The sequence below is a fragment of the Diachasmimorpha longicaudata genome, chromosome 11, assembly GCF_034640455.1.
Source record: "Diachasmimorpha longicaudata isolate KC_UGA_2023 chromosome 11, iyDiaLong2, whole genome shotgun sequence".
Classification (NCBI taxonomy): Eukaryota; Metazoa; Arthropoda; class Insecta; order Hymenoptera; family Braconidae; genus Diachasmimorpha; species Diachasmimorpha longicaudata.
In genome coordinates this window covers 3,299,222-3,325,941 of record NC_087235.1, presented here as the reverse complement: position 1 = coordinate 3,325,941, position 26,720 = coordinate 3,299,222, and the positions used below count along the sequence as shown (strand labels likewise).

Genomic DNA, 26,720 nt, shown 5'->3' with positions numbered 1-26,720 from the left:
TTTTTAAAGAATTCTTCTCTCCGCGTGGGAAATGCGACATGAGGAAGGGAACAAGAAATAGTGTCAAGGGTTGCTAATACCTTCGGATTGAAATTTATCGGGGTAAGGTTGCACGGTCACGGCTATCAGTGTAACGGGGTCAGTCACGAGTCGCTGATCTACTTACAGATGCACGGAGAGAAGAGTATAGGAAAAATCAGCCAGATAGAAATCGTAAACTGGCGATATGTTCCCTCATCTTCAAAATCTGAGAACAAAAAAAAATATAAAATGAAATATTCTGGTGATCGATTATTTTCAATCTCACAATCTATTATCTATTGTTCGATTGTTATCAATCATGAAGATCCAAAATTTTCCAGTGCTGTCATTGATATGAGTGAAGACCGGTGGAATTAACTCTCTCAACGAGTCTTGAATTTGTTAATCGGAGTAGGGCAGACCTGAATATTCTTTGTTGTCTCAAGTGCACTGGAAACTTTTGATCGTCGAAAATTTTCCATTGCCTTGATGTAAAACCACACGAATGCAATTCGGTATTCCCACCCTTACATGATTTACAAAGCCGAGTATTTATAAAGTACCTTAATTTCAAGGTAGTCCGAAAGTTCTGTCTTTCACCTTTGAAGGACGCATCTTGCATTACCGGTTTACCTTATCTAAGAAGAACAATTTCATTCGAATTGCCCTAACAAGAACTCCGAATCACCGAATTAATTAACTGCGGCAATCATACAGCCAACTCAATGATAATGATCATTAACTGAGAAATGAGTTGCTGAGAAGCTTCGAAAATGAGCGCTGTATTGTCAGAATTAATTAAAAAAATGGTGAATGATGAGTAATTTTTTTTTCAATTTCAAATTTATCTCGTCTGGCGGATTCATACTAATTTAAAAGGGAAAATAGTAATAGTAATAGTAATAGGCGAGCATTTAAATTGCGGTGACGCATCTCCTGAGCGACAGTTATAACGGCTCACAAACGCCATTAACCTACCATCCTATAATCATCCTCATTATCATTTACAAAGTGTATGTCCAAGTCTGTCTATACGTTGGTGGGTCTATCGTACTCTGTTTCCCCCTATCATTTGCGGTGCACTCGGCATTTTCACCGTCACAAAGAGATGGCATTTTTCATCATACATTCGGATTCATGACAATTCAACATTTCCGCATTGCAGATGCACCAACTCAATTTTATGACCCTCGGTTGAAGAATCATTTTGAAGTGCAATTAGTTGATTTTCTTGCTGATAATGAGGTGTAAAAATGGTTACAGTACTATTTTTTGATCAGCAATCAGCGAAGAGAGGATTACGGTTCAACATGGAGAGAAAAACTCTTTAAAAATTATGTGTTTAATTGTGTGTTCCGGAATCTGCAAGTCAAAATAATATTTGGTCAAAATTACGGAACAGTTACGCACTTTTTAGTTAATTTTCAGGAAAAAATCCAAAATGTCCCAGAAAGATATGGAACGTTCAGTGAAAAAATGCGTAAATGTTCCGTCATTTTTACTGAATATTATTTTGACTGACAGAGCCGGGAACAGATACGTAATTTTTAATGAATTTTTCTCGCCGTATGCCAGTAAAAATAATATGGGGTAAAAATTACCGAACAGTTACGCACTTTTTCAGTGAATTTTCAGGAAAAAGAGCAGAATGTTGACGAAAAAATATGGAACGTTCAGTAAAAAAATGTGTAACTGTTCCGTCATTTTTACTGAATACTGTTCTGCCTGACAGATGACGGAACAGGTTAATAATTTTTGCAGAATTTTTCTCCCCGTGAAGGGAGCAGGAATCACTACCAATTACCAATTTGACTCCAATTATTTTGTGACAATTGGGAGCCTCATAGGGTCAATGTCACGAGTCGAGAAATCTACTAGAGAATGCGATAGTTTTTATCAGACTATTATTGCCGTTGTTCTGGCCCCGAGTGACTTGTCTCACACTCCTCAACTTTTTATCGTCCTCCAGGCGTCTCCATTCATTCTCCCTAACACCCAAAGCCACCCGGCTCTTTCTACTTCGTTCACGGATGTGTAAACACGCCATTCTCTTCCACCCGAGTCATTCAAAGTTCAGCACAAAAAAAAAACAAAAAAAAAATTGTCTCTCTTTCAAATTTTTCGTCCGTTTTTTTGTTCCGATTGTTTTTGCCACTTCACAAAAATTAATTCATCGTTGTTTGCATTTTTTATATTTTTTTTTGCCCATTTGTACGATTAAGAAATGGACAAATGCGCGGTGATTTGCCAATGGCAATACCCACAAGTGTTTTTCCCTCGCGAAGGAGATATCACGACTCAATATTACGCAATTATTGTCGTGTGTAATGACTCCATGCGTATAACAGTTGCTGTAACCGCCGATAGTCTCTTTCTCGCAGAATCCAAACGTCCTTTCCATGTTTTACCTGTATGTAACGCACCGATTCAACACACCGATGGCTCCTTGCGCAACTGTCAATACCGGTCTCGATTTATACGATTGACCTGAATTGTCAATCTCAAGGGGTGTGTGTGTCATGTTACGCGGGAATATTTGGGTCAAGAGCTCGAAATTCATTTAATACTGGGAATTACCTCATGATTAATATTTAAATTTTTCGTGGAGTGAGTCATTCAGTTCGTAAATGGTTTGGCATTTTTGTCTTGACGAGGATCTGGTGCACCAGAGTGTCAAAGGAAAACATAAATCAAATGTCGGATATTTTTTTCCAGTTAAAAATGCAGTTTTTGGTCCGGAATTATTGACTTGAGGTTATTATTAAAATTCTATATAATTACCAGCACATTAGTGAGCTCATATACGGGAGATGCGAATGGTAATTTGTGAAAAGAAATAACTTGTGACCGACTTCCATTGCCGCACGAAAAATCCTTGATTAATTTACTCTCGTCACGATAGAATATTCATAAAAACTTGACAATCATATTCACATGCCCCACTGATCCTCGCAGCTGCTGCTATGCACCTGGAGGCTCAATTGCAAAAACTGAGAGACTCTATCTTGATTAGAAGCATTAATTTCCGCGGATGCTACCAACACTCCGACCAGGTTGACTTTCTCGTAACTGTTAGGTTTTCTAACCCAACATTCCTTCTGTGAAGATTACACCAATATTGTTCGCTGGAACTCGCCTTTTTTTTTATTGACGAATCGGTTGATGTTGGTTTAAAGAAGGTTAATTGGTAAAATTAAATAATTTGCTGATGGAGATGAAGAAGTCGGTGCCGCGTCTTTATAAAGAGAGAAAAATTCTTTAAATGTTACGTGCCTGTTTCGTAGTGGGTTAGTCAAAACAGTATTCAGTAAAAATGACGGAACAGTTATGGATTTTTTTACTGAACGTTCCATATTTTTTTTTTTAACGTTTTGGATTTTTTCCTGAAATTTCCCCGAAAAAATGTGTAACTGTTCCATAATTTTGACTAAATCTTGTTTCAATTGGCAAATTACAAAATAAACAGGAAATTTTTAAACAATTTTTCTCTCCATGTAGACGTGATAATTAAAGTGAACTGACTTCGAAGGAATCCAGTGAAAATTCGCTGATTTAATTATCGCTTAATTCATCGATATATATTTGTCCCGCTAAAGTGTGACATAAGCTTCTCGAACTAAACAATTTATTAAAATTAAAATCATCGGCATATACATGCACAACCGCAGGAATCACTCCGACCTTGGCTCACGCCCCTAGGGTTCATTGCCTCTGGATTGGACAGGTCTAAGGTCTCAACTTGTTACTTAAAAGCGCCCAACAGAATTCTCTCCCTCACACCGTAAAATATCCGACTTGATATCTCAACACAATGGAAATACCGACGATAGAGTCGTCTACAGGCAAAGCAAATACCTCACGAATTGAATGACGGGTTATGCTGATAATCGAAGGGATGCGCAATGTCTATTTTGATGAGAAAATGTCTAACCTTCCATTACGAAAATATGCGTTGGTCTGTGGGATAGTGGTAGATTATCATTTTGCTTCTTCATTTTTTCTGTTTTTTTATCCGCACGTCTATGCGGAAATCACTGGTCTTGATCGTGTGTTTGAAGGTAATTTTGTGGGGAATCCTCATGAGATTTCTTCTCTTCCTGGATTGAAAAACCCTATGTTAGCGAATGAAGGAAGACAGGAGTGAAAAACAATTCAATTCACTGAAAAATACCACCTGGGAGATGAAGCCACATATACATATTTTTTTATCTTGTGATTTTTAAAGTCAACTTCAGATTAAGTTCCTAAAATTGTCCATCAATTATCCAAATTAAATGCAGACTACACATTACAGATTTTCTGATTAATATTTTTATCTAAATTATCATACACAGATATGAATTTTTAATTGCCCATGTCCCACTTGTCCCAGATTTAAAAGAAACATCAAGAAAACATATTTCACCTTTGCCCCCATCGTCGGTTAATTTTTTCTCCATTCACCTCTCCATGAACCATTAACTTCTCATCATTTGTTGAGTAATTATGCTACCCATGATTCATTACACCTCAAAAAATGAATAACTCCAAGAAAAACAAGGACTCTTAGCATCTTCGAGGCGCCTTCACCAACCGAGCTGTCTATTGCCTATTGCAACAATGGATGACATCAATTCCATTGCTTGCCACTATATTTTATGGCCATTGACCTTACACCACGCTAAAAGCCAAGGCCGAACGATTCATGTCACCATGTTACCCTCAACCCCGACAATCATCATTGAACCGTCGATCCTCATTAATTGCCCTAATTACCGATTTACGGTTCTATTAATAATTCATGATGTCTCCTTTCAGGCAGAATAGCAGCTATTTTGTTCGGCATACTGGCACTCGCCATTGGTATTATCCTCAGTAGTATTCCCTGGGTCGACTACGTTATTTTAAGAGTAAGTAGTTGTTTTTAAAGAATGACCGCAATCATTCATTTCTATGACTTTTATGCGAAAATAATGGTGAAAGGAGTCTAGACTTTTGCTATTTCTACATTGCAAGAGGAGTAGTTTTCCCGTTACATTTTATTATTTCATTATGTTCACACACAATTCAATGGTCCAACGTACCCGACAGTATAACAAAATTTTTAAAAATATTTAAAAACATTTAACATTATTTTCTCCAGTCGATTCTGACAAATAATTTTCAGCAAAAGTCACTTTTCAGCAAAAGTCACTATTCCTGAGACCAATTAAAAATTAAATTTTTATTTATTTGCTTGCAGCAATTAAGGTTATGGAATGGATCACTGTCGTTCCAGTACTGGCAGAAGCCAGGCGTAGTTAGACTCACCAAAGTTTACATATTCAACGTGACAAATGTGGATAATTTTTTGAACTTCCAAGAGAAACCCAAGCTACAAGAAGTCGGGCCTTTTGTTTACAAGTGAGTTCAATATATTTTATAACTCTTTACTTGTAACTACGTGTTTGGGGAACTTCAATATGATAGCAGGTAGCAATCAACAGCCGTTGTAATTATCCATTTCAAATGAGAAATTTTCTATTAGCACGAAGCAACAGCAGAATCTCTTCTGAAGTAGTTAGATCCGGTGTATTATCATGTAATTCCTCAATGCGGAAGTACTCGGTCAATTAAGGCCGATTTCTAGAGTACAATTGCAATGGTACAGGTGTCAGGAGTACAAACAAAATGAATTAATATATCGCGTGTAATACACTCACTTGCCTGGAGATTATAAATCTCCCCCCTAACTATTGCAAATGACGCAGCAAGTACTGAACACGTATAATGGCGATTTATTTTCTCAGCGAGTTGTATTTATGGACGATACAGCTCTCTGCTGTGGGTGCATATCTAATGTTGAAAATATCATAGAGATTTACGAATGAAATGCAAGTGCACACCGCTTCCTCACGTTTGAACGAGGTCATTCTATCAAGGATCGCATTATGCTGAAAATAGTTGAATTGAAAAGACCGTACGTGTCTGCTGTCGAGGCAAACATCAAAATTACTCTTTCCACGATTCAAATGTATTATATTCATTAAAGTCACTTGAATTGTACAGTGAAGAATTCCCAGGGTTATCCTGCATGTCAACATTGCAGGGAAGATGAAATATGACACGACAATTGGAGATAAAAATTTGTCTCGCTGTCAGCATTTCTGTTCATTAGGAAACTCGTGATTAATTTATTTAATACTCGATGGCGAATATTTCTTCTTAATTGATGGTGATATACATAAGTAGTTTCATTGGTAATGGTTAATGGAACATAGGTCACTTTATCCATTGGGAATGGGGAATTTCTAATGTCTCATTTAGGGCAGGTCAGACGTGAAGAATATAAAGTCTTAGGAACGATAGTAATTGAAATTTATGTGCAGCTCTATGATAAAAAATTGAGTCATTGCGTACAAGTAAAAGTGCACTTGAGCAAGAAATAATATCATGAAATTTGTCGAATCGATTGTATCCAGTGGAATGCAAAATGCCACAAGTGGTTTAGCTCTGGTAAAAAAAATTATCCAGTGGCAATCGTTGGATAAAAATTCAGAGGATGTTCGACGCAGTTTAATGGAACGAACGAGTTTTTTATGATCAGTCAGGACGATCACCTTTGTTGATTAGGTGCTACATTTTATCCTGGTGGGCATTAAAAAACGTGATGGCGAGGAGAATATTTGGTCACCTTTTTCCTGTTCAAATTCCCGACAATGTTAAGGATGTTTTTTTTTGTCATCCGGTTTTTCACGGATGACTTGGTGTATTCAATGCTCAGTCAGTGTGAACCTCATTCTGAGGTTTATGGACATCTCCTTGGGAATATCAGGTCAAATTGACCTTACGTGGATCTCCGTGTCATATATCCGTTATTTATGACACGCTGTGGCCGTACATAATGATAAGGATCTCACATTGATATTGGCCAAGGTGATCCTCCCAGATGTTGCGAATTCTTGAAATTGAAATCTCAACGGGAATCTGTTAGAACGTACGTAGATTATTATTCGCAATTGCAATTGGAATTCTACGGATTGGAAAATAGGTCGACTAATGCACTATCAAACATACGATTTATCATTAGTATAAATAGCAATTTTAATAGGAAGTGAATAGTTACTCGATCGTAAATAAATTCATCAGTGAGAGGGGTATCATAAACGCTGTGTCAGCAACTGAAAAATAATGTCACCAACGTTTTCAAGCTGACGAATTAGTCTCACTTGAAAGAATGAAAAGCTTTGATATTTGTTTTTGTTTCTTTATTCATAAATTACTCGCAAATTGTAATAAAAGTTCGATCACTGATGATTATAATTTTATCTTCACTCAAGATTCACTATATTATTGAACCGTAGGGCAATCAATGCAAAATTAAAAAACTGAATTTTTGGTAGTTTAACATTTATGACAGTCACGTGTGAATAATTATTGAAAACATGGTGGCTTGCAAGGAAAGGGAGGATATGTCATGTCCAGACCTTTTTAGGGAACCCCTCCGGCGATTATCATCAAAAGGTTCATGAGAGAATGGCATATCCGGGCGGTAATAAATTTTACTTAAAATATTTTCTTTAAATTTAAAAGTCAACTCCTCGATCAACGATTATTTAATTCCTAAATTCTTCGTGATCCCAGAGATAAACAAATGATTTCGAAGATTGTTAGTGTCTGATAATGATCATTTCTATCCCCAACGTTGGAGTATAAACCAAACACTGCACGTGTTGTATATGCAACGCCCCAAACCCAACACCGCAAACCCAGCACTTTCCTCTCCGATCCAATAAAACCTATCGAAGAAAATTGAAACTGAACAGTTTGGAATGGCGAATACTCCAGATACGTAACACGGGATGAAAACACGAAGTACAAGACAATCAAACTCGGTTGTATGTAATTCAGTCTTTTCCGGTGAGTAAAGAACGTAAATAAAAATAAAACAGAGGAGGATAATGTCTTGAATAACCGGGTGACTATCTCATATGCCAATGATGATCGCGTGCATGTGAATTTCTCTTCCGTATTGTACCAACTTCGATATGTATGTATTCATATCGCTGGGGTTGAATAATGTGTGAAATAATTCCCGATTGCTGTTGCGAATGAAAAGTGAAAAATAAATGATTACATTGTCGCAATTTTCATGATATTAATTCCAACATTGATCGATTTATGGGAAGTTAAGTATACAAACAGCACTGACATCGTGACCTGCTGATACAAGTGTTGGGTAATAACACTGGGTTACGCAGGGTTAAGTGCACATGCATCTACAATCTCCCTTTCAATCACTTTCCATCTGGACGGTTAAATTTGTGTCACTGAATTACAATCAACTGTCTGACAGATGTTGCTATTGTTGGATCTGAGACGATAATTCCTCAGGCAATTATTGATAAAAAAAATATTGGAGAGAAATTGTTGTACGGGGAGAAAAATTGTTTAAACATTACGAACCTGTTTCGTAATCTTCCAGTCAAAATAGTACTCGGTAAAAATGGCGGAATACTTTTGGACTTTTTCCTGAAAGTTCATTGAAAAATTGAATATTGAACACACACGTAATTATTATCTCCGTGTGAGTAAAAATTACGGGAAAATTCGGCGATTCCCGACTGATAATAAAGGCACGATAAAAATAACGGAGGGAGCGGTAAAAATTCCAGGAGATTTGGAAAAATTACGCAACTCATTGAAATATTTCTCTGGTGTATTTTTTTCCATTGACATTCTAAAAATAGTTTTCGATTCATCTGCATGACTTTTAAGTTCAAAAGACGTCGACTCTCTGCAGGTATATAAACCTGATGTTGAAGTATGCTGGTTATGTGATGTAATGTCCATTACTATACCAAGTTATAAGAAAGTGGGTCCAGCCGAGTGTCGTCAGACGCGGAAACAAGAAACGCGAATTTTTCGTTGTTGACGAATATGAGAAAAAGAGAGAATTAATTCATTTCGTGAGTGAGATTGAGAGATTAGTCGTAGGGATTTAATTGTGCAGTTTTTCAGCGTGAGTTGCGTGAGAAATGAGTAATGTCTTTTTATTTGTTTATGTGATAAGGGGGTTTCCACACGGGAATGATTTTTTTTACGATTTCTCATTTCTTCCGGTGCTCGTGCCCCTCCGGCAATCGGCGATCCTGTATTTTCAGGCGATAGGGTATGAAGTTGAGTTATTATTCACTCCTGAGGATGTATTGGTTAACGGAACTACATAATTAATTTCGCTTTAGTTTTCAATTACGGATAAGCGCTGAGTAATTTTTAGAGCAGACGTTTAAGGCCGTCTGTTTTGGCTGTCTACGTAGGGAATTTTCCACTTGGAGTGAATCCACGAAGAGAATATTCGGTAAAAATTACGGAACAGTTGCGGACTTGGTCAGTGAATTTTTGCGAAAAAGTCTGTACTGTTCCGTAATTTTTACCGAATATTGTTTTGCCTCGCAGATTACAAACAGTCACTTAATTTTTAAAGAATTTTTCTCTTTTCTGTTTCGGAGTATTCAAGAATAATTAATGGGCCTTTTATTCGGTTAATGAAGAGGTCGTGAGGCTCAACATGACGAAAGTTACGACGAGTGACAAATAAACTTTTCCCAGTAACTTTTATTTTTATTTTTAAATATGATGAGAATGTGTATCGCTTCTACACTGAAAGAAAATTTTGATAAAAATTAGACCTCTAGAGGGTGAAACGTGGGATAAAATGACAATCAACCACTTGTTAGGTCAAGTTTTTTTAGAAAAATTAGAATTGCGAGGCTAATTTTTCTAATAAAACTAACCTTCGTCCCTCATTTCACCCCCTGGAATAATTTTTTTACCTAAAATTTATTTTCGTGTGGAATCACAGATTGTGGACTCCTCTGATCCAACGGCCCAACGAATTCAACGATCCAAAACTCATCACTCTCACCTGTCTGAGCAGTCGTGAATTTTCTACTTGGAATGACGGCATTGTGACACACAATAGTGGCTTATGTCTTTCATTCAATCGGCAATGCTTATAATTCGCTTTCTACGGAAGTGCACGTGGCAACAGTTGTACACTATGAACCAGCAGAGTATTGAATTCACATTTCCAGGCTCGGTATACATATAAATGTTGAGGTATTACGAGAACTCTTACATCTTTAGGTGGAGGTTGTATTACATCGGCTGCACGTAATAACGGCCTATGATTCAATACGACGTATCACAGCTGCTTGCACTCAAGGATCATTTGTTGGAGGGCTATAAATGTATTCGTTCAGGTTTTATGGTGCATTTCCCAATCATTTTGGGAATATTCCGTGAGATATTGATTCAGTTTGATAGAATTATGGGTATGTGAAAGGGGGTGGCTATTTATAGTTACATGGAATGAAATTTTAGGTATAAATTAGACCTCCAGGGGGTGAAATGAGGGACGAATGTTAGTTTTACGACCAAAATTAGCCTGTCAAGTCTAATTTTTCCACCAAACTTGACATAACAAGTGGTTGATTGTCATTTTATCCCACGTTTCACCCCCTAAACGTCTAATTTTTATCCGAATGTTCTTTCCGTGTACAAGTGATACATATCCCCGTCATATTTAAGAATAAAAATTTGTTGGAAAAAATTTATTTGTCACTCGTTCGTGCACAAGTAAACAAGTGGTTGATTGTGATTTTATCCCACGTTTCACCCTCTAGACGTCTAATTTTTATCAAAAATTTTTTTCCCTGTTAGGGTTTGGGGGAAATTTATTTCAGATACTCATTAATTGATTTGCGCAAGTTCAAAGGGAGATAATATTTTTTAACGAAATGAAACGTTTGGAAGCCTCATTGTTATTCAAATTTCGCTGACCCGAATGGTCTTTACGTAAAATTCAGCAAAGAACTGGATATTACCTCATTCCGAAGGCCACCTGTTCAATATTCTCCTCCGCTGTCTTCTCACGATGTTAAAAATTCTCATTTAAATATTAAATGTCCTCTGCATTTCATTATTTCAATAATGAAAGGCTAAATATCGTAATGTGGATATTGTCTTGCGTGATACCAGGAAAAATAGTCCGACTGTGGGAATCGAAAATTGATTGAACGATTCAGGAATGACCTTCGCGAAGACGCTATAATTTATTGAGCGAAAGTTACGCGAAAGATGCAGATTAGTTGTAGTAAAAATATGATAACGAATTTTTTATTGAGCGGTCGTCAGATTTCGGGGGAATTTTTGGGTCTGATAGGCTGACTCAGGTGCCACGTGTACATATCCAGGAAATTTTCAAGGATTCTTTTCGTCAGTTGTGTCTCATCCGACAAGTTTTTACCGCCAGTCCAGGTGAATAGTTTTTTTTATTGAAGAAAAAAAATTATGAAATATTCCTTCCTGCATCGTCATCGAAAAATTCTGCAACTCTTCGCGTCTATTTTCGGTTGCTTCTGACCCTCGAAATATCAATTCCGGGAAGATGTCATCCTTGAAAACGAGAGTGAAGTATCCCGACCTTCTGCAGTCTCGTTGACAACCCGCAACACGTCCTTGACGAATGAGCATTTTTTTTTTGGGCCACAAGTCAAAAATCACACGTTCGACGACCCTCGAAATTGTTTTAAAGATTTTTCAAATTCACAGTGGAACTCGTTTTGAATTGATGACCGACGACAAGTGGAATATGAACTTATTGATCGATGACGAATAGGCAAAAACTAATTTCTTGTGTAATACTATTCAGCAAATTATTCTGGTAAGAGTCATTTCGAGCAACTCTTCAACATCAGCTTTGATCCAACCACCTGATAACACTGATATGAGTTCTATTGACTCAATAGTTCATTAACACTTCGGTATTGACTTTCAGAAGAGTGCCATAAAATGTAGGAGGAAGAGAATATGAATTTGAAAATTTCATTGAACTTTCCATTTAATAATGAACATTTGGTAGAAATAATTGTTAGAAATTTTTTAAAATTATTTTTGGTCCTTTGAGTAATTCATCTACATCTCCAGATTTAATCTCCACTATATACGGTAGTTTCAAATTCCATTCAGAATTCATGTGCTTTTAGAACTGACTTTATGACTGGGAGCTACACCACATCATTACCAGATAGAAAATAAATAGAGGAGAAAACTCGTAAAGCGATGATTTAACATTGCTAATGGAATAATCCTCGTAACAATAATGTCCAACTACTCTTCGACATAATTTTCGACTGACACCAAACAATTACTGGACAAAACCGTTATGCTCAGTGAATGCATCACCACCCGAGAAAGCTGACCTTCCTCCAGGTCGTGAAGTACTTGTCGACTGAGAATCGAACGAGTCTCATCGTGAAATAAATACCCTAACGACCCTATAAATTAGTACTCAAAAGAATTTGCCGACATAACGAAGAGCAAATCGTATCTGTAATTTAAACGATAAGAAAAAATTACCATCCGGAGTAGAAAAGAATTTATTTTTCTGGGAGATATGGAACATGAAATAAATATTGACTTAAATATTTTGTTATTGAAAATTCGAGATGATGTCCAGGAGTGTATCCACTTCTTCAATTTTCTACTCAACCAAAGTGGAAAGATTAGACTGAATACTAGTTACCTTCCCAGGGAATTTATCAAGAACTCGACTTTCTCGATCGCAATCTTCACTGACATTATAACATTCACTTACCTTTGTAATAACTTCTTGTACCCAGACACACTAAATACGTTTGTGATTATAGTACTACCATGATTGTTAGTTTATCATTACATTCATTGAATAAGACATTACACGCGATAATTTAATGCCCTGGTAAAGTTCAAGGTAATTGTAAAATACTTCCGCCTAATTTTCTCCAGCAGACATTTGAAACTGAAATACTGTAAATTACGATATGTTGATGCAGAATGCGATTTGTTGATGCGTATAAATTATTTCTATTGTGTCACTCATTGTGGATGGAAAAGTCTTTTCTCCGAGTCGTTAAAAGTCTGTCGTTTTCACAATTATCGACATGGAAAGTGTTTCGCCAGTTGCACTGGATTACGAAAATATGATAATATGTTATTTAATTCATGCTGTTGTCTGTTTTATTTCAGGGAAGACATGGAGAAGGTGAACATCGTTTTCCACGACAATGGAACAGTTTCTTATCAGCATAAAAAAATACTGAATTTCGTCCCAGAATTGTCTAAAGACGGTGATCTACGAGTTTTAGTTCCAAACATACCACTTTTGGTGAGTCTCCAGTATATTTCAGGAGAAAAAAAATTTAAACATTTCAACTTTAAGAAATATTATTTTTCCTCACTTTCATTACGAAAATTTCATTGCCTCATGAGTTATTCACTGTGGCCTCATTTTCGCAGACATTGACAACGCAGAGCAGAAGTTTACATTCTGTCATAAATATGGGTTTATCAATGTTCATAAGTGGAATGAATCAAAAGCCTTTTGTTCCGGTCACGGCGCAAGAGTTGGTCTTTGGCTATGATGATCCCTTGGTCACTCTGGCCCACAGGTTTTTCCCAAAGGCGCGTCGTCCAATGAGTCAGATGGGTCTCCTACTCGGGGTAAGTTTCCAATGCGCATCAAACGAGATAAAAAAATATACCGAATTTATACCACAACTATTGCATTAATTGGTGAATATCCAATGAATAATTTGTAGAACGGGAAAGTAGATAAGATCGAAATGGTCAGACTTCCGTCAATATGTACTTTACAGTATTTCTGATTCACAGAGAAATGGTACCCTCAATGAAGTATCAACAATCTTCACTGGGCACACAGATATGAGGGAATTCGGTTTGATAAATCGTTTGAATGGGCTCGATCGACTTCCATTTTGGTCCGAGGAGCCGTGCAATTCAATCAGTGCATCGGAAGGTGAATAATTAATCAGCTTATGAGAGAATTTCTTTTATGTTGACATTGGGAAAAATCCTCAGTTAATCTTATGCCATCATTCACATGTGGATTTTCCTTTTCCATTTGCTCAGGTTCCTTCTTCCCCCCTCGAGACAGCACCGGAGAGGACATAGTTCACGTCTACGACAAAGATCTCTGTCGTGTCCTACCCATGCAGTACAGAGGGCCAGTAGAAAAAGCCGGTATAAGTGCGGCTCTATACACACCCACTGACGATGTATTTGACCCGCCAAGTGCTAAAACACCGGACAACGAGTGTTTCTGTCCTGACGATCCCAAGAGTTGTCCGCCAAAGGGCTTGCAGGACATCAGCCCATGCCAATACAGTAGGTTTATGAATGACTTGTATTTACATTTCTCATATAGACTAATCAACACTCATTAAACATCCGTCTGACTGGAAAAATTGTATTTTCAGGCGCGCCCGTGTATTTGTCATTCCCACATTTCTACAAAGCAGATCCGCAATTGCTAGATGCTGTGGAGGGACTGAAACCGGTGCCAGAGCTGCATGAAACTTATTTTAAAATTCAGCCGGTAAATAATGATGTAGAAGAAGAGATACTTTAAAAATTTTAATTTTCCCCTAGACTTCATCTAAAACGATAGCAAAAAGAAAATGAAAGATGATAATCCTCCAAATTCCAATTTAAATTCAAAAAATGTTTTTCCGAAAACTTTTATCAATTATTGTCACGAATATAATCGATAATTTATTGAATGTTATTTTGTAGAAACTTGGGGTACCCGTAGAAGGCAAAGTGCGTGTCCAGTTGAATCTGAAGGTTGAGAATCAGCCAGCCATCAAGGCAGTCTCCAATTTTCCCGACATAGTATTTCCAATAATGTGGCTTGAGGAGGGAATCGACGAATTGACCCCCTCGATAAGAAGATGGGTGTACCTCTCAACGACATTTGCCGATGCTGCTGTACCCTGCATAACATACGGTCTCATTCTAGTCGGTATCGTTGTCATAACAACGGTACTTGTTAAAACATACACCAATGTTATACCGACCCATGAAGCTATTGAACTTGGAAAGAGAACCATAAGACGAGGATCTACATTCATTGTCAACGGACAGAATCGTGTAATGGTGGTCAAGGAGTCCTACATTCTGCTCAATCACAATGCCGAGGATGCTGTGCCAATGATCGAAGCGTGATCACGAGTAGAATAATTCTCTTATTTCAAATTATTTTATTTCACGTACGACGAAATTTCGTAGAGAAATCTAGCGAATGCGATGGATTTTTTTTCTGGGAAACCACTAGTTCCTTCTTGATTCTATAAAACGAAGAATTTAGGGAAGCTGATTGGCAATTTAATGACGAATTGTTAGATTTTTTGCAATATTTTTCTACGAAATTTGAGGTAATTTAAACTAAGAATATGTTCGATGCAGTTGAACGATTGAAAAATGAAGTTGATGCTCAACATTATCGTATTTAGATAGATAAATGTCTACTGCTAATCTCACATACTCGTTGAATTAGTCGATAGTGATAGCGTAATATTGACAATACGTGTGAAGAATGGAATTTCGTGAAAATTACGGGTGAAACGTGTGGAAAAGTTTAACGACGAGAGCTCTGTTGGCCGGCCTTTTATACTCTACCTCTACAATTCTGTGAGCTCAATGTTTACCAGGATTGCATTAAAAAAAATATAATAGAAGCAGCAGAATAATGAATGGACCATGCATACCATCAACGTTTACCTGAAACGTTTTATCCTAGGTATTATTATTCAGGTAATTGATTAGATTTAACAAATCTATGATAGTTCATTTGATGCAGCAGTTGAAACAGCTGTCCGGGAAGAGAACTTTTAACGCTGATACTCGAGAGAGATGTAATGAAATGTTGAAATTAATATCGTGCGATTACTCAGGGGAAAGGTATCTGGACCATAAACGCAGATGGCTGTGCTATGTCGCATTGAATAAAATTGTCTGAGGTGATTCACTACGATGGAATAACTGAAATTATCATAATTCACGAGATATTCACAGTATAAATGACGAAACAAGATAATTATTTTCTAATTGAACTGAACCGCAGATCCATCCATCGTGATGAGTTTATTCAAGTGGTCTTTATCCATGACTAGATGTGCCCCGAGTGCTACTCTTAGATAATCGAGTTTATTTAATTATGTATTATAAACTAGTTGATTCGCGTGAACACGTGTGACGTTTGTAACATTTTACTAATTTTAAGAATTCAACTCAACACAAATGCCGTGAAAAATGCCTTTGACGAGAGGATCAAAAACAAACAGAATTGTTCACGATAATTTATTCAGAAGTTGTTTGGAAAAGTGCTCTGTTATGACGAGTTAATACTCTTTGGAGGGACAGGGACCGACTATCGCACGATTTTTACCACTGCCATCACTCACTGCGTGATCGAAGGCAGTAATTATAAAAGAATTATGTACTTTTAATTCACGTTAACTGTCATTATTGTCATGAATTATTAAATTATTGATGGACATTGAATTGTGAATTAATTCAGCGTCATTATCGTGAAGAGAAAATTATTAGGAATTGAAAATATTGGAAGTGTATGGTAGAACTTTCACCTCATTGATTTTTAATACCAAACTGCGATTATTCCAGAACTATAAGATCTATCAGTTTTAATTTAGATATCGTAAATTTGACTTAGTGGATAAGTTTGACAAAATAAAATGTCTGTTTTTTTTAACGTCGAGAAGATCATGTTTGTGATGCTTTGATGAAGCGATAATAAATCATGAAATTGCTCAATTTTAATCAGGTTGCTTTCAATATGTGAAATTTCCTTTAATTCTTCAGCTCATGTTTATGAAATTCGCTTAGAAGCTGAAAAAATAATATAATTGATAGTAAGTGATTAAAAAAATTAAACAAATGATCATCAGGTCACGTGTTCCATACCTCTCTTCCTGAATGACGAATAATTTTGTCTTTATCTGCGTTGAAATTTTAAAGGCGAGCGCAATGCATCTGTCCCCAATTATTGATCCCCCGAACTACCCCAGACATGCGCATTATATGTTGCTTCAATACAGCTCAACAGCTTGTTCACAGCAATGCTTCACAACATCCTCCGCGTTATCATTGAGTTCTTAATAATATTTAATTGTGTAAAGAGTGAAAATGTATTCAAGCAAACCGATAAATTACCACCCGGTGGTTTACAAATGTGCATCGAGAGTTTCGACGTACACAAGGATAAAATTATTAGAACGCAGGACTCCTTGGCCCTTGGTGCCAAGTATATCATGGAGGCCGAAGTTGATGACAGGCAGAATTGCCTGAGACTGTGCTGTCAAACTAATGACTGCGATGTATTCATCTTCGAGGAAAAAGTAAGTGATAAAAAATTAATTAACACAAACGTGGGAGAAGTGACGACTGGGTGACAAACTGCCTTGATTTATAATTCTCAAGGAATATTTATCATCTATGTTTAGTGATAAAAACTTTTCCAATAATTTAATCAGGAAAAATATCAAGATAGAAAAATATTATTAAAAATCTCGCCCTGGAATTTCCAAGTCATCAAATTAAATTCGTACTTCAGAATTTCCAGTGATTAAAAATTGTTTTTCATTCCTCTATTTTTTTTTATTATTATCATTGGCGATATTTTTTTATGTTCAATGGAGAAAGGGGGGCTTTGCATAATAAATGATCCAAAAAATTTCAGAAACGTGGAAGCTGCTACTTATTTCATTGTGGACCTCCCCACGATTTTAAATGCAAGTTCACGAGTCACTCGAATTACACAAGTGCAGTATTGACGAACCTCAGCTACAGGAATCCCCCCTACATCGAGCAGGCGGGAAGATCTCAACAGGAGCACGAATTAAAGTCTCTGCGGAAGATATCAATGCCCCAGGTGCCCGCGGAATACATCTACACGGAAGCCCCTGTCGCTATCACGGAGACGCCGAAACCAGTGGTCCTGACAAGTCCAGCCCCGGCGAAGACTGGCTGCAGTAGAAATCAGTACGAATGTCGGACATCTGGCGATTGCATTGCTATCTACAACGTCTGCGACGGCATACCCCAGTGCCCGGACGGTTCGGATGAGGCTGCAGAGCTGGGCTGTCCCCCGGAGAAACCGACGCCTCCACCCCCCGTTATTCCGCCAATGCTGCCACCCCCGCCGGAGCTGACAAAGTACCCGGAGGGCGTTCAACACCGGAAAAATTTGCAGACATTCTACGAAGGGCCCGAGGGAGGCCCCAAGCCCTGGCAATTACCGATGGCTCATCAGTTGCTACCTCAGCAGGGACCACCCTACGTCCCTCAGGGCGGCGCTGGGCCACAAGCGATTTACGGGGGACAGGGGTACATCGGCGGATGGGAGTACAGACAGACGTATGATCAGAATAAGGATAATTACGGTATTAATAATATTCGGGGAAAAGAGGATGGCTCTCATTACGATCGTGAGCGTGAGTTATTTTTTAATTATTATATTTTATCTGTTAATTGTCACCTGTGCTTGCCTTGACATAAATGCAAAAATTATTTTAGAGCAACCACATATCTTCAACCATAAACGGCCGGGTATGCTTCCAGAGACTGTTGAAGGGTGAGTTTACCCCTAAAAAAATTTACCAATTGATTTACTCCGCTTATATTGGACTTTTTTCTAAATGAAATGTTGGTGCTTCTCGAAAGAAATATTTCTATCAATGTAGTATTCTGAGAAATGAATTTTGATAGAGCGGGATATATCGAAGCAGAGAGGCCCTACGACTCCTACTACCCAGCCCAGAGTCACTCAGGGTGGCAGCAAGTGCCCCCTCAGATGGTACCCATTGAGCCAAAACTCCAGATACTGCCAACACCATCACCACCAGTTGAAAAACCAGAGCATCCAGTGCTACAGGAGCAGGTGAAGAGCACGCCTGTACCTCCCCCAACCCTTCCAGTAAATTATTCATAATTATATTCAGCTGGAGTCCAAAAATTCCTCACGATAAATGACAAATTATCTTTCAGCCCGTTCCGAAGCCTGATATTCTACCAAAATTAAATCCAAGTATAAAGAAAGAATTGGAGACTCAGAAGAGTGTTCACCCTTCGCTTCCCAAGAAGCTCGAGCCCGAAGGGCCACCTGAGAGCGAACAATCTTTGAAGAAAGACATCCAGCCAGTGAAAGAAGATACTTCACACTCAAGGCAGGAGGAGCATCACACAGAGGAAACAAGAGTGCATCATTTTGTGGCTGAACATCTCAAACAGAGTAATCACAAAGACAGTGAGGAAGTGCTGAGGCCAAGAGGTGCAGTTATATCTCTAGCACTTGGGTTAACTGTCACTGCGATAATGGCGGCTCTGATAGGCTGCAGATTGAGGGTTGTGAGAAAACGTGGGCGACGAGGGCATGGCCCTTACGCCCACGATGCAGATTATCTTGTCAATGGAATGTATCTTTGAATAAAACAATAATTACATTTTGGGGACAAAGCATTTCTATTTTAACTCTTACTCCATGCATGTAAAATCAAATTCTTAAAAAATTCTGTTCTCCAATTCTATTTCCTGCTTTCTCTAATTTTTACAAATGAGAAGGATCCCCATAAGTACGGAAACAATTAAGAACTCCATGTAGTTTATCTATCTATACAATTAGGATTCTCATGTATAATTTATCGTGCAAATAATGATAAACCAGAAAGGCTCATGCATATTCGTGAATTCAATATGAGCTATTCAATCAGTGAAAAATATGTAATGAATGCACGAGAGAGAAAGAGAGCTCGTTATAAAAAAATCAACAAAAACATATTCATTAAAAGTAAGTTACACGGTTTTGTTTTTTCGTCTATTTTTAAATACAATATATTACAGTGAAACACACAGTTATAATTTATTGCTATTAATTATTATTACTAAGTAATGTTTTTTGTCTTTTTTTTCATTTTTTCTTTAATAATTACCTTACATTTTATTATTATCAATTAATCATTGTAATTACCATAACGCTGGACCTCAGTATAATGCGAGGGGCAGCACAAAAATGGTGTAATGGGAGACTAATAGCATTTGTATATATTTTGTATTCTTTTTTTGTTCTCTTCTTCCATCGTTTAATTGGAATAACATAATGTCGTCTGTGAATGTTCGTCATTCATTGAGAATTTATTCAATCGTAATTCCTCATGTTTTAAAATTTAATCCCCAGTAGCTGTGCAACAGTAACTGTGATACTCGGTAATAAATAATTAACATAAGGATAAATATTATGCTACTGCGGCAGTGTGCTCCCCTGGACTCTTCAATGCTCCTCAGGAGGGTTGACGCCTTCATAATATTTTCACTTTACCTTTCTTCAATTTTATATCGGTTGTACACCACTTTAAAGTTTTTCACGGGTGATCTAATCAATGAAAGGGAGAGGGGAGAGGAGATTTCACCACTATGATAGATAGTATACTACAGTGTCGATGAGCTGTTTCACTCTGCCGACAGATTAATACGTCTACTTAGTGACGATTATATCAACAAATAGCATTTGCACTTGAATGAGAACTCATTCCATTTGTCATCATTTTGTAATAATACAAGATAATAATCTTTAAATTCTCCGTAATGTTTCATTAAAATTCTTTTACCTGCCGTCTTCATTCGCCTCACTATAATAATATGAGTATTTGAATATGCTGCTTTGTCTGACCATACTTAAATACAATTACGTTTCTTCCACTTTTGTTTTTTTTTTTTCATTTTATTTAATTCGCATTTTCTTCTCAATTATTTGTTAAGGATGAGATGAGGAAAAATGGAATTGGTAAAATCATTCTAAAGAGAAGTTTCCTGGAAGTGTATAGTACATACAAGTAAAACTATCTAAAAAAATGATGAAAAATAATAATGAACATGAGTACAAAAACCGCTTCACATGATCTTTTTTTTTTCCTATTAAAAGTGTCATATGCGACAACTTGTAATTTTTATAAATGTAGTGAATTCGTGACGTTCCTTCGGCTCCGTTATCTCAATTTATATCACTCACACGAATACCTTGGCAAGTGCATCAGCCCCAGCACTGGCGATAAAGGGTAACGAGGGATGGAACGCAACGTCAAGGATACTCTCGTCGAATTTCTTGCGGTGTGCTGTTATTTCTTGTACGCAAGTTTTGTTGTCCATATTCCATAATCTTATACTGCAGTCGTGACCTGGAATAAGAAAATGGAGATGATAGAAACCAATAGCATTGCCAGTCCTACGTAAATGCACACAAAAATCCTAAAATTTCACCAGAAATTTCAGTCAAAAATGTTTAACAGCATAATAAAGTACTATAAATTTGAACACTCACTGCCTGAGAGCAGATAAAGACCGTGGGGATCAACAGCGAGACTAGTTACGGCGTCCAAGTGTGCTACCATGGCGTGAGCCAGTGTCGCCGAACGGTGGTCGTAAAATCTTATGTGACGATCCTCATGGGCTGCTATTATCAAAGGTTGGATTGGATGAGCCACGACACGATTAACACCTCGGGTTCCATTACCCTCGAGTCTCGCTACTGCTGAACCAGTCTCAGCATCGAACACAACGCAGGCTCCATCGTATGCGACCACTATCTTGTGAGGCTCATCTCTGATGAAGTCAACTGAAGTGGGAGTTCCATCTGCTAGGACAATTTCAATTTTAACAAATGAATTTTTCCATCGTTTGAAAAATTGAAATTTTTCATTATTGCAAAGTCAATTACCTAGGTCAGAAGCATATGAATTGAGCAGTGGTGCTTTGTTCTGTAGATTCCACAATTTAACAGTCCCATCAGCACTAGCTGACAGTAATTGTGACCTTGGATGGTACATACTGAGTCCCCATACAGCATCGGTATGTCCAGTCAACGATTGGCTGAGTACACCAGGCTCATAGGAATCGTATGGATCAATATTACCAGCTGGCACTGACCAGCAGTGTATCATACCATCTAAACCACCTGAGTAACAACGACTACCAGTGCTACACATTCCTAAACACAAAACTGGCCCTGTGTGCGATCTGAATGTGTAAAGCGGCTCAACGTCCAAAGACGCTGATTTTTTTGCTGGCACTGTCTTCTGCAAATTCCAGAGCTTCAAAGTATGATCATCCGATGCTGTTATCAGAACTGGATCCGTTGGATGGAAGACGAGGGCTCTCACGCAATCGAAGTGAGAGCGCAGAGTGTATTTTGCGTTCCACGTCTTTCTGTACGTTTCTTTTGTCGCCGCCATCTGTGAATATTAAATTGTAATTGATCATATTAGCTTATTGAATAATTAGAACGTTTATATTATTGATAAAAAAAATTCAATTACTAATTTTCTAACTTAAAAATACTTTCATATTTACATCGTATGCCACATCAGCATCATTGTTAACTGTTAATTGGGCTAATTCTCCCAGACCCAGGGCCGAATCACTCTCCTCGCCTGGGCACTGAGGGTCTCGCTCCACACGCATTGTATCTGTTGGGGAAAAAAATCATTATTTCTGCACAGGTTGTCCTTCAAAAAGTTTTGACAACAGTCTCTCACCGGTGTATTTGGGAATAGCATGGGGATGAATAATGTGTGAGTCTTCAGTTTCCGTGAGAAGATTCAGTTCGTTCAAAACTTCCTCCGCTTCAGCATCAACATCCTCGCCCAGCATTATGGATGCCTGACAATGTCATTACAGTATCAGCAAAGTTTTGAAAAGTTTGTTAGAACTAGAAAGTGCCAGATTTTAAACTAATTATCGGATGCAGGAGTGGTGATTCTTATTTCAATTTATTTACTACCAAAAATTGTGGAAAAATGAAATTCTACTGTTAATGATAATGAAATAAATACCTTATTCTGTTTCGGCTCGGCATCGGCATCGTAAAGTTCGTCTTCCACTTCGCCCTCTTCCTCCTCCATGTCGATATCGGTGTGAGCCAGAAATTCAAAATTTGCCATGACAGATGCCTCGGTGTCAAGGATCATTGCATCAGTGAGAGACGTTGGCTAGGGAAATTTTTATTACCATAAGAAAGTGAAACTCCTGATTTCACTATTATTAATGTTAAAAGAATAAATAGTGCATTAAACAGTCAAGGTGTTAAAAGCTATCTGATGATAATTAAAAAGTTAATTGGAAATAAATCAAAACACTGCACCAGGTCGTACCACTGGGTTCGTCGAATTTAAAAGGCTAGAGTTAAACATATCCTCAAACAAGTCTCGAGTGCATTAAAACATTTTGTTGTGCCTTTCCTCATCTCAGGATCTTTGACCAGTATTCAACATTATTTATAATTGTATGCGCCAAAATATGAAGGCAGAGGGGTCACTTGTTGGAGGAAATATTCATTGCTCTACTGCTCATTGACAGGAGAATATAAAATTTGGATTTTCAACAGCAAAAAAACATTTAAGTGAGAAAATTGCCACTGACATTTTAGTCTCGTAACTCTTCATACTATACCTACTTCCTTAGAAATGTGGGACTATGAGGGATGCAGAAGATAACGTTCATTGCATGAATTACCGGGTTTGCAGTAAATAGGAGGAGAAAAAAAAGAGAAAGGTGAAAATAGAAATAAAAAAGTAAATATCGCCAAAATAGGCGTACCAGTTTACGACTCATTACACCCAGTCATTGACTCTGTTGAACCATTTTAAAACGAGAAAAGAGACACAATCGTCGTTTGACAGAGGATTCTAATGCATTTAGTTCGTTCAAAGATTCAGTACTTGGAGTCAATGATTGGGGTTGAATCGCTGGACCAGTACACTCACTGGACTACGAAGATACACCTTTTTTGCTCTCTCTGACCTCGAACGACGTATAACACGCTTTTTCGATGGTTCGTTACCATTCAATGCTGGTGTATTCATATCATCGGAGTCTATATTGTTGTTTAATCCAAGCAATGACCTCACTCTGTTTGATCTCACATCAATTATTGTGTCGGTGTAACCAATTTCTCGCAAATAGCTGAGAAAATAATTAAATCATTAAGGTCACGACTTTCATTTCAAACTCGTCAGTGCGTCAGGAAAATTCTTCATCAGCTGCTGTTCATTATATGAGAAAAACTATCGGATTTTTGAGAAGTTTAGAGATCATCATGAGCCATTAGTATTATCTTAATTCAGTTTAATCTCCCATAATTGAAGTTGTTGAATTATCTACACTTCCTCCAAAGCTAAAATTTCCGAATTTCCCATAAAATTAAATTCATTCTCTCAAAGTTTAAATACTCCTTGGATATTCTTAGTGAGAAACAAATGTCACTCCACTTCGCCCGATATTCACAACGGATTTCTTCGATATGACCCTTTTGCGGTTGACTCGGCTGACATTTGCCTCTTCGCTAGTGTTTGCAAACTCATCAAACGCAATTACCTGAGCACTGACGAGTTAACTAAACCTTTTAAACCACAATCTTACTCTCTTAATAACCGTCGGCCCTGGCTCCACGTGACATTACTAACAGATGAGAATGGCGCCTCCCCATCTCCACCACCGCCCTCCGAATTATCACCAGTGCTGGACTCCTCATAAAGTGGTGGTTTTCCATCATCCTGGATTACCAACTCTGTTCCATACTTGAGTATGTGATACTTGGCCCTATCACAGAAAAAGTAATTTAGAGAGCTTGAAAAAAACCACCAAGAGATAGTCCTTTAATAGATCTTACCTCTCCTGCTTGAGAGCGTACTCAAGCATTTTAATTCGTCTCACTAGATCATTCTTTAGATTCTCCTGGGACTTTCTTTCTCCCTGGAGGAAAGCTATTCTAGCCTATATCGAGCCAAACAAATGTAAAAAATCATTTGTCTATTTGTTATACTTTCATATTCATCATTATTAAATGATGCACAATGAGGAACAAAAGTTCTCAATCAAAAATGAACACCAGAGATAAGTAAAAATATTTAAAAAATTAAAAAGAGATCTATTTCCAAACACTTTAACATTCGTCTCTCTATATTATTCTTGCAAAATTCAAGGAAATCGAAGTCTTACAAATTTTTCAAAACTCAGAAAAGTTAATCAGTACAAATCGAGAGCTTTTGTTCTCCGACATTCTCATGAGCCTTTCTTTCCACCCTGGATGAACGCTATTCTAGCCTATAATAATAAAAAACAATTATCGTGACGCTCTGATGAGACTCTTTCTCCCCTCCCCCCTCCTTATTCTTCATTACTCCTTAGAAAATCGCAGATATAAATAAATAACATGTTTCCTATCTAATCTGCCCCATTACCAGATCTATTTTGTTCTAATGATACATCTTAACAATGTGGAAAATAAAACCACGTTGAAAGGATCAGTTTCACTCGAGTGTGCATAGATCTTATCAACTCAACAATTTTTCATTCCCAGATTCACGGATATCCCCCGCACTAACAGTTCACATTAGAATCATCAAATAAGAGCAGTTATTAAAATGACAAGATAAAATAATGATTTGGCAAAAGGTGATGAGTTTCCATGTTAGGAAATTGATGCCTTGAAAATTCCCAAAAAATCCTGTGGTCAAAAATCACGGAAAAAATGGAAGCCACGAAAAGTATATTCCACTCTTGATGTTGGCGACCACAATAATTATTAAATACGGAGCTACAAGTTATTCAGAAACTGTGGACTCCCCAACACCGAACCGCAATAAATCCATTGACTTCTTAAGACCCTCCCAGCCCCTCAGATCCCCAAAAACCCAATGAATCTGTGGAAGCAGATGAGCTTCATGAGACAAAAACCTAACACCCAACAGAGGATTTTCAGTATCAATTCTCTAACGTCAAAAAATCTCACGATCAATTGACAATAACCCGAGTGGTCTTTTCGCACCTCAACGATAACTCCCCAAATAAATTTCGATGATAAAATTGTCAGAGTTAGTTGTTCGTATGAGAACATGCTTAAATACCTGGAACTCAGCTCTGTCGAGCTCCCACTGTGATCTGTCAAGCTCAAAGCGGGCCCACTCGTGTTCAATAAAGTGAAGAATACCAGGCATCGAGTACTGTGGTTTCTGATCTTTGGCATCATTACCACCAGCATTATCACTATTTTGATGTTTATCGTTGCCAATTGATACATTAGCACCGGACGACAATGGCCCGTTGTGATTTTGCGATACTGAACTGGAGTTATCCTCCATTATGGGACCGCAACACTGGCTGGGTACCTTCATTTCATGACACGGCGGCCATTACAGCAACTGTGCCTTTCTTTCCCTCTCCCTCTGGTGTTTCGTCGCCAGAGGCAGCCCGTTATGTGTGTGATACCCGTTTTTATCCCCCCCTTCCTCTGCGTTAATATGCGTTTCGATCCGTCTAGCCTGTAGTACTTCACTTGTGCACCGATTTTTTTTTCTCTAATCAATTGATTAACTGGCAGTTTGGACGTTTTGGGAATGTCTTGGGGTGTTGTTTCGGTGGTGTTGACACTTCTGGAGCGACTCGCGGCTACACAATGAGCGACGATAAACGCACGCTTTGTTTTTTCAATGTTAATTCAATCGACGGGGACACACCACTGGTAACACCGGGGAGCAGGATTCTTTATCCATTTGGGCTGAGGGAGGACTGAGTGTGAGGGGAATCGGGAGGTGTCATTGGTCCTGACGCCGGCTGTGGACCAATCCCTTCCCACGCAAGACGCTTTTTCAAATTGTCGTTATTATGTGCGAGTTCGATGGAAACTGAACCCAAGGATTCTTTAATTTTTCTTATTTTTTCTGAGAGGGGAGAGGGAGTATTCACAGAGGTGGACACATTCAGAGCTTTTATGTATTTAAATATTAGATAAATATATTTTATGAGAGTTCAAAAGAGTTGAAAAATCATGT

The 26,720-nt window shown here is 37.8% G+C and overlaps 3 protein-coding genes across 10 annotated transcripts in view; 2 read left to right on the top strand and 1 right to left on the bottom strand.

Annotated features, from left to right (window-relative positions):
* Positions 1-16,662, top strand: part of LOC135167576 (scavenger receptor class B member 1) — a 28,287-nt gene extending 11,625 nt beyond the window's left edge. For both annotated transcript variants that reach the window (XM_064130897.1, XM_064130896.1), the window contains 8 exons: positions 4,819-4,910; positions 5,243-5,403; positions 13,051-13,189; positions 13,321-13,524; positions 13,696-13,840; positions 13,954-14,208; positions 14,301-14,419; positions 14,617-16,662. In XM_064130897.1, the coding sequence (XP_063986967.1) occupies positions 4,819-4,910; positions 5,243-5,403; positions 13,051-13,189; positions 13,321-13,524; positions 13,696-13,840; positions 13,954-14,208; positions 14,301-14,419; positions 14,617-15,048 (1,547 nt within the window). In that variant the 3' untranslated portion in view covers positions 15,049-16,662. The remainder of the gene's footprint in view (positions 1-4,818; positions 4,911-5,242; positions 5,404-13,050; positions 13,190-13,320; positions 13,525-13,695; positions 13,841-13,953; positions 14,209-14,300; positions 14,420-14,616) is intronic.
* Positions 16,663-16,799: 137 nt separating this feature from the next.
* Positions 16,800-19,356, top strand: LOC135167574 (uncharacterized). Of its 2 annotated transcripts, none has more exons than XM_064130893.1 (5): positions 16,800-17,240; positions 17,582-18,335; positions 18,418-18,475; positions 18,610-18,781; positions 18,889-19,356. In XM_064130893.1, exons 1-5 carry the CDS (start codon positions 16,962-16,964, stop codon positions 19,324-19,326), a joined length of 1,701 nt encoding a protein of 566 aa, XP_063986963.1. In that variant the 5' UTR covers positions 16,800-16,961; the 3' UTR covers positions 19,327-19,356. The 2 variants fall into 2 exon arrangements, with proteins under 2 accessions (XP_063986963.1, XP_063986962.1); XM_064130892.1 differs by having other exon boundaries at positions 18,610-18,817.
* Positions 19,357-19,677: 321 nt separating this feature from the next.
* LOC135167573 (striatin) lies at positions 19,678-26,459 on the bottom strand. 6 transcript variants are annotated; one of them, XM_064130885.1, is made up of 11 exons: positions 25,797-26,459; positions 24,560-24,663; positions 24,310-24,489; positions 23,655-23,853; positions 23,345-23,362; positions 22,725-22,880; positions 22,428-22,551; positions 22,243-22,358; positions 21,611-22,124; positions 21,215-21,529; positions 19,678-21,071 (listed from the first exon to the last, which is right to left on the bottom strand). In XM_064130885.1, exons 1-11 carry the CDS (start codon positions 26,061-26,063, stop codon positions 20,902-20,904), a joined length of 2,163 nt encoding a protein of 720 aa, XP_063986955.1. In that variant the 5' UTR covers positions 26,064-26,459; the 3' UTR covers positions 19,678-20,901. The 6 variants fall into 6 exon arrangements, with proteins under 6 accessions (XP_063986955.1, XP_063986957.1, XP_063986956.1 ...); XM_064130887.1 differs by having other exon boundaries at positions 23,673-23,853; positions 25,797-26,458; XM_064130886.1 differs by having other exon boundaries at positions 21,215-21,526; positions 25,797-26,457.
* Positions 26,460-26,720: the final 261 nt, after the last annotated feature.

Excerpts from the sequence above, each read along its gene's own strand:
- LOC135167574 (XM_064130892.1), top strand. The coding sequence starts at position 16,962 with ATGCTTCACAACATCCTCCGCGTTATCATTGAGTTCTTAATAATATTT. Across the intron at positions 18,336-18,417 it reads CTCTCATTACGATCGTGAGC|AGCAACCACATATCTTCAAC; the intron begins GTGAGTTATTTT and ends AAATTATTTTAG. Across the intron at positions 18,818-18,888 it reads TACCTCCCCCAACCCTTCCA|CCCGTTCCGAAGCCTGATAT; the intron begins GTAAATTATTCA and ends ATTATCTTTCAG.
- LOC135167573 (XM_064130885.1), bottom strand. The coding sequence starts at position 26,063 with ATGAAGGTACCCAGCCAGTGTTGCGGTCCCATAATGGAGGATAACTCC. Across the intron at positions 22,125-22,242 it reads ATGCTGATGTGGCATACGAT|ATGGCGGCGACAAAAGAAAC; the intron begins GTAAATATGAAA and ends TAATATTCACAG. Across the intron at positions 21,072-21,214 it reads TCTTTATCTGCTCTCAGGCA|GTCACGACTGCAGTATAAGA; the intron begins GTGAGTGTTCAA and ends TTCTTATTCCAG.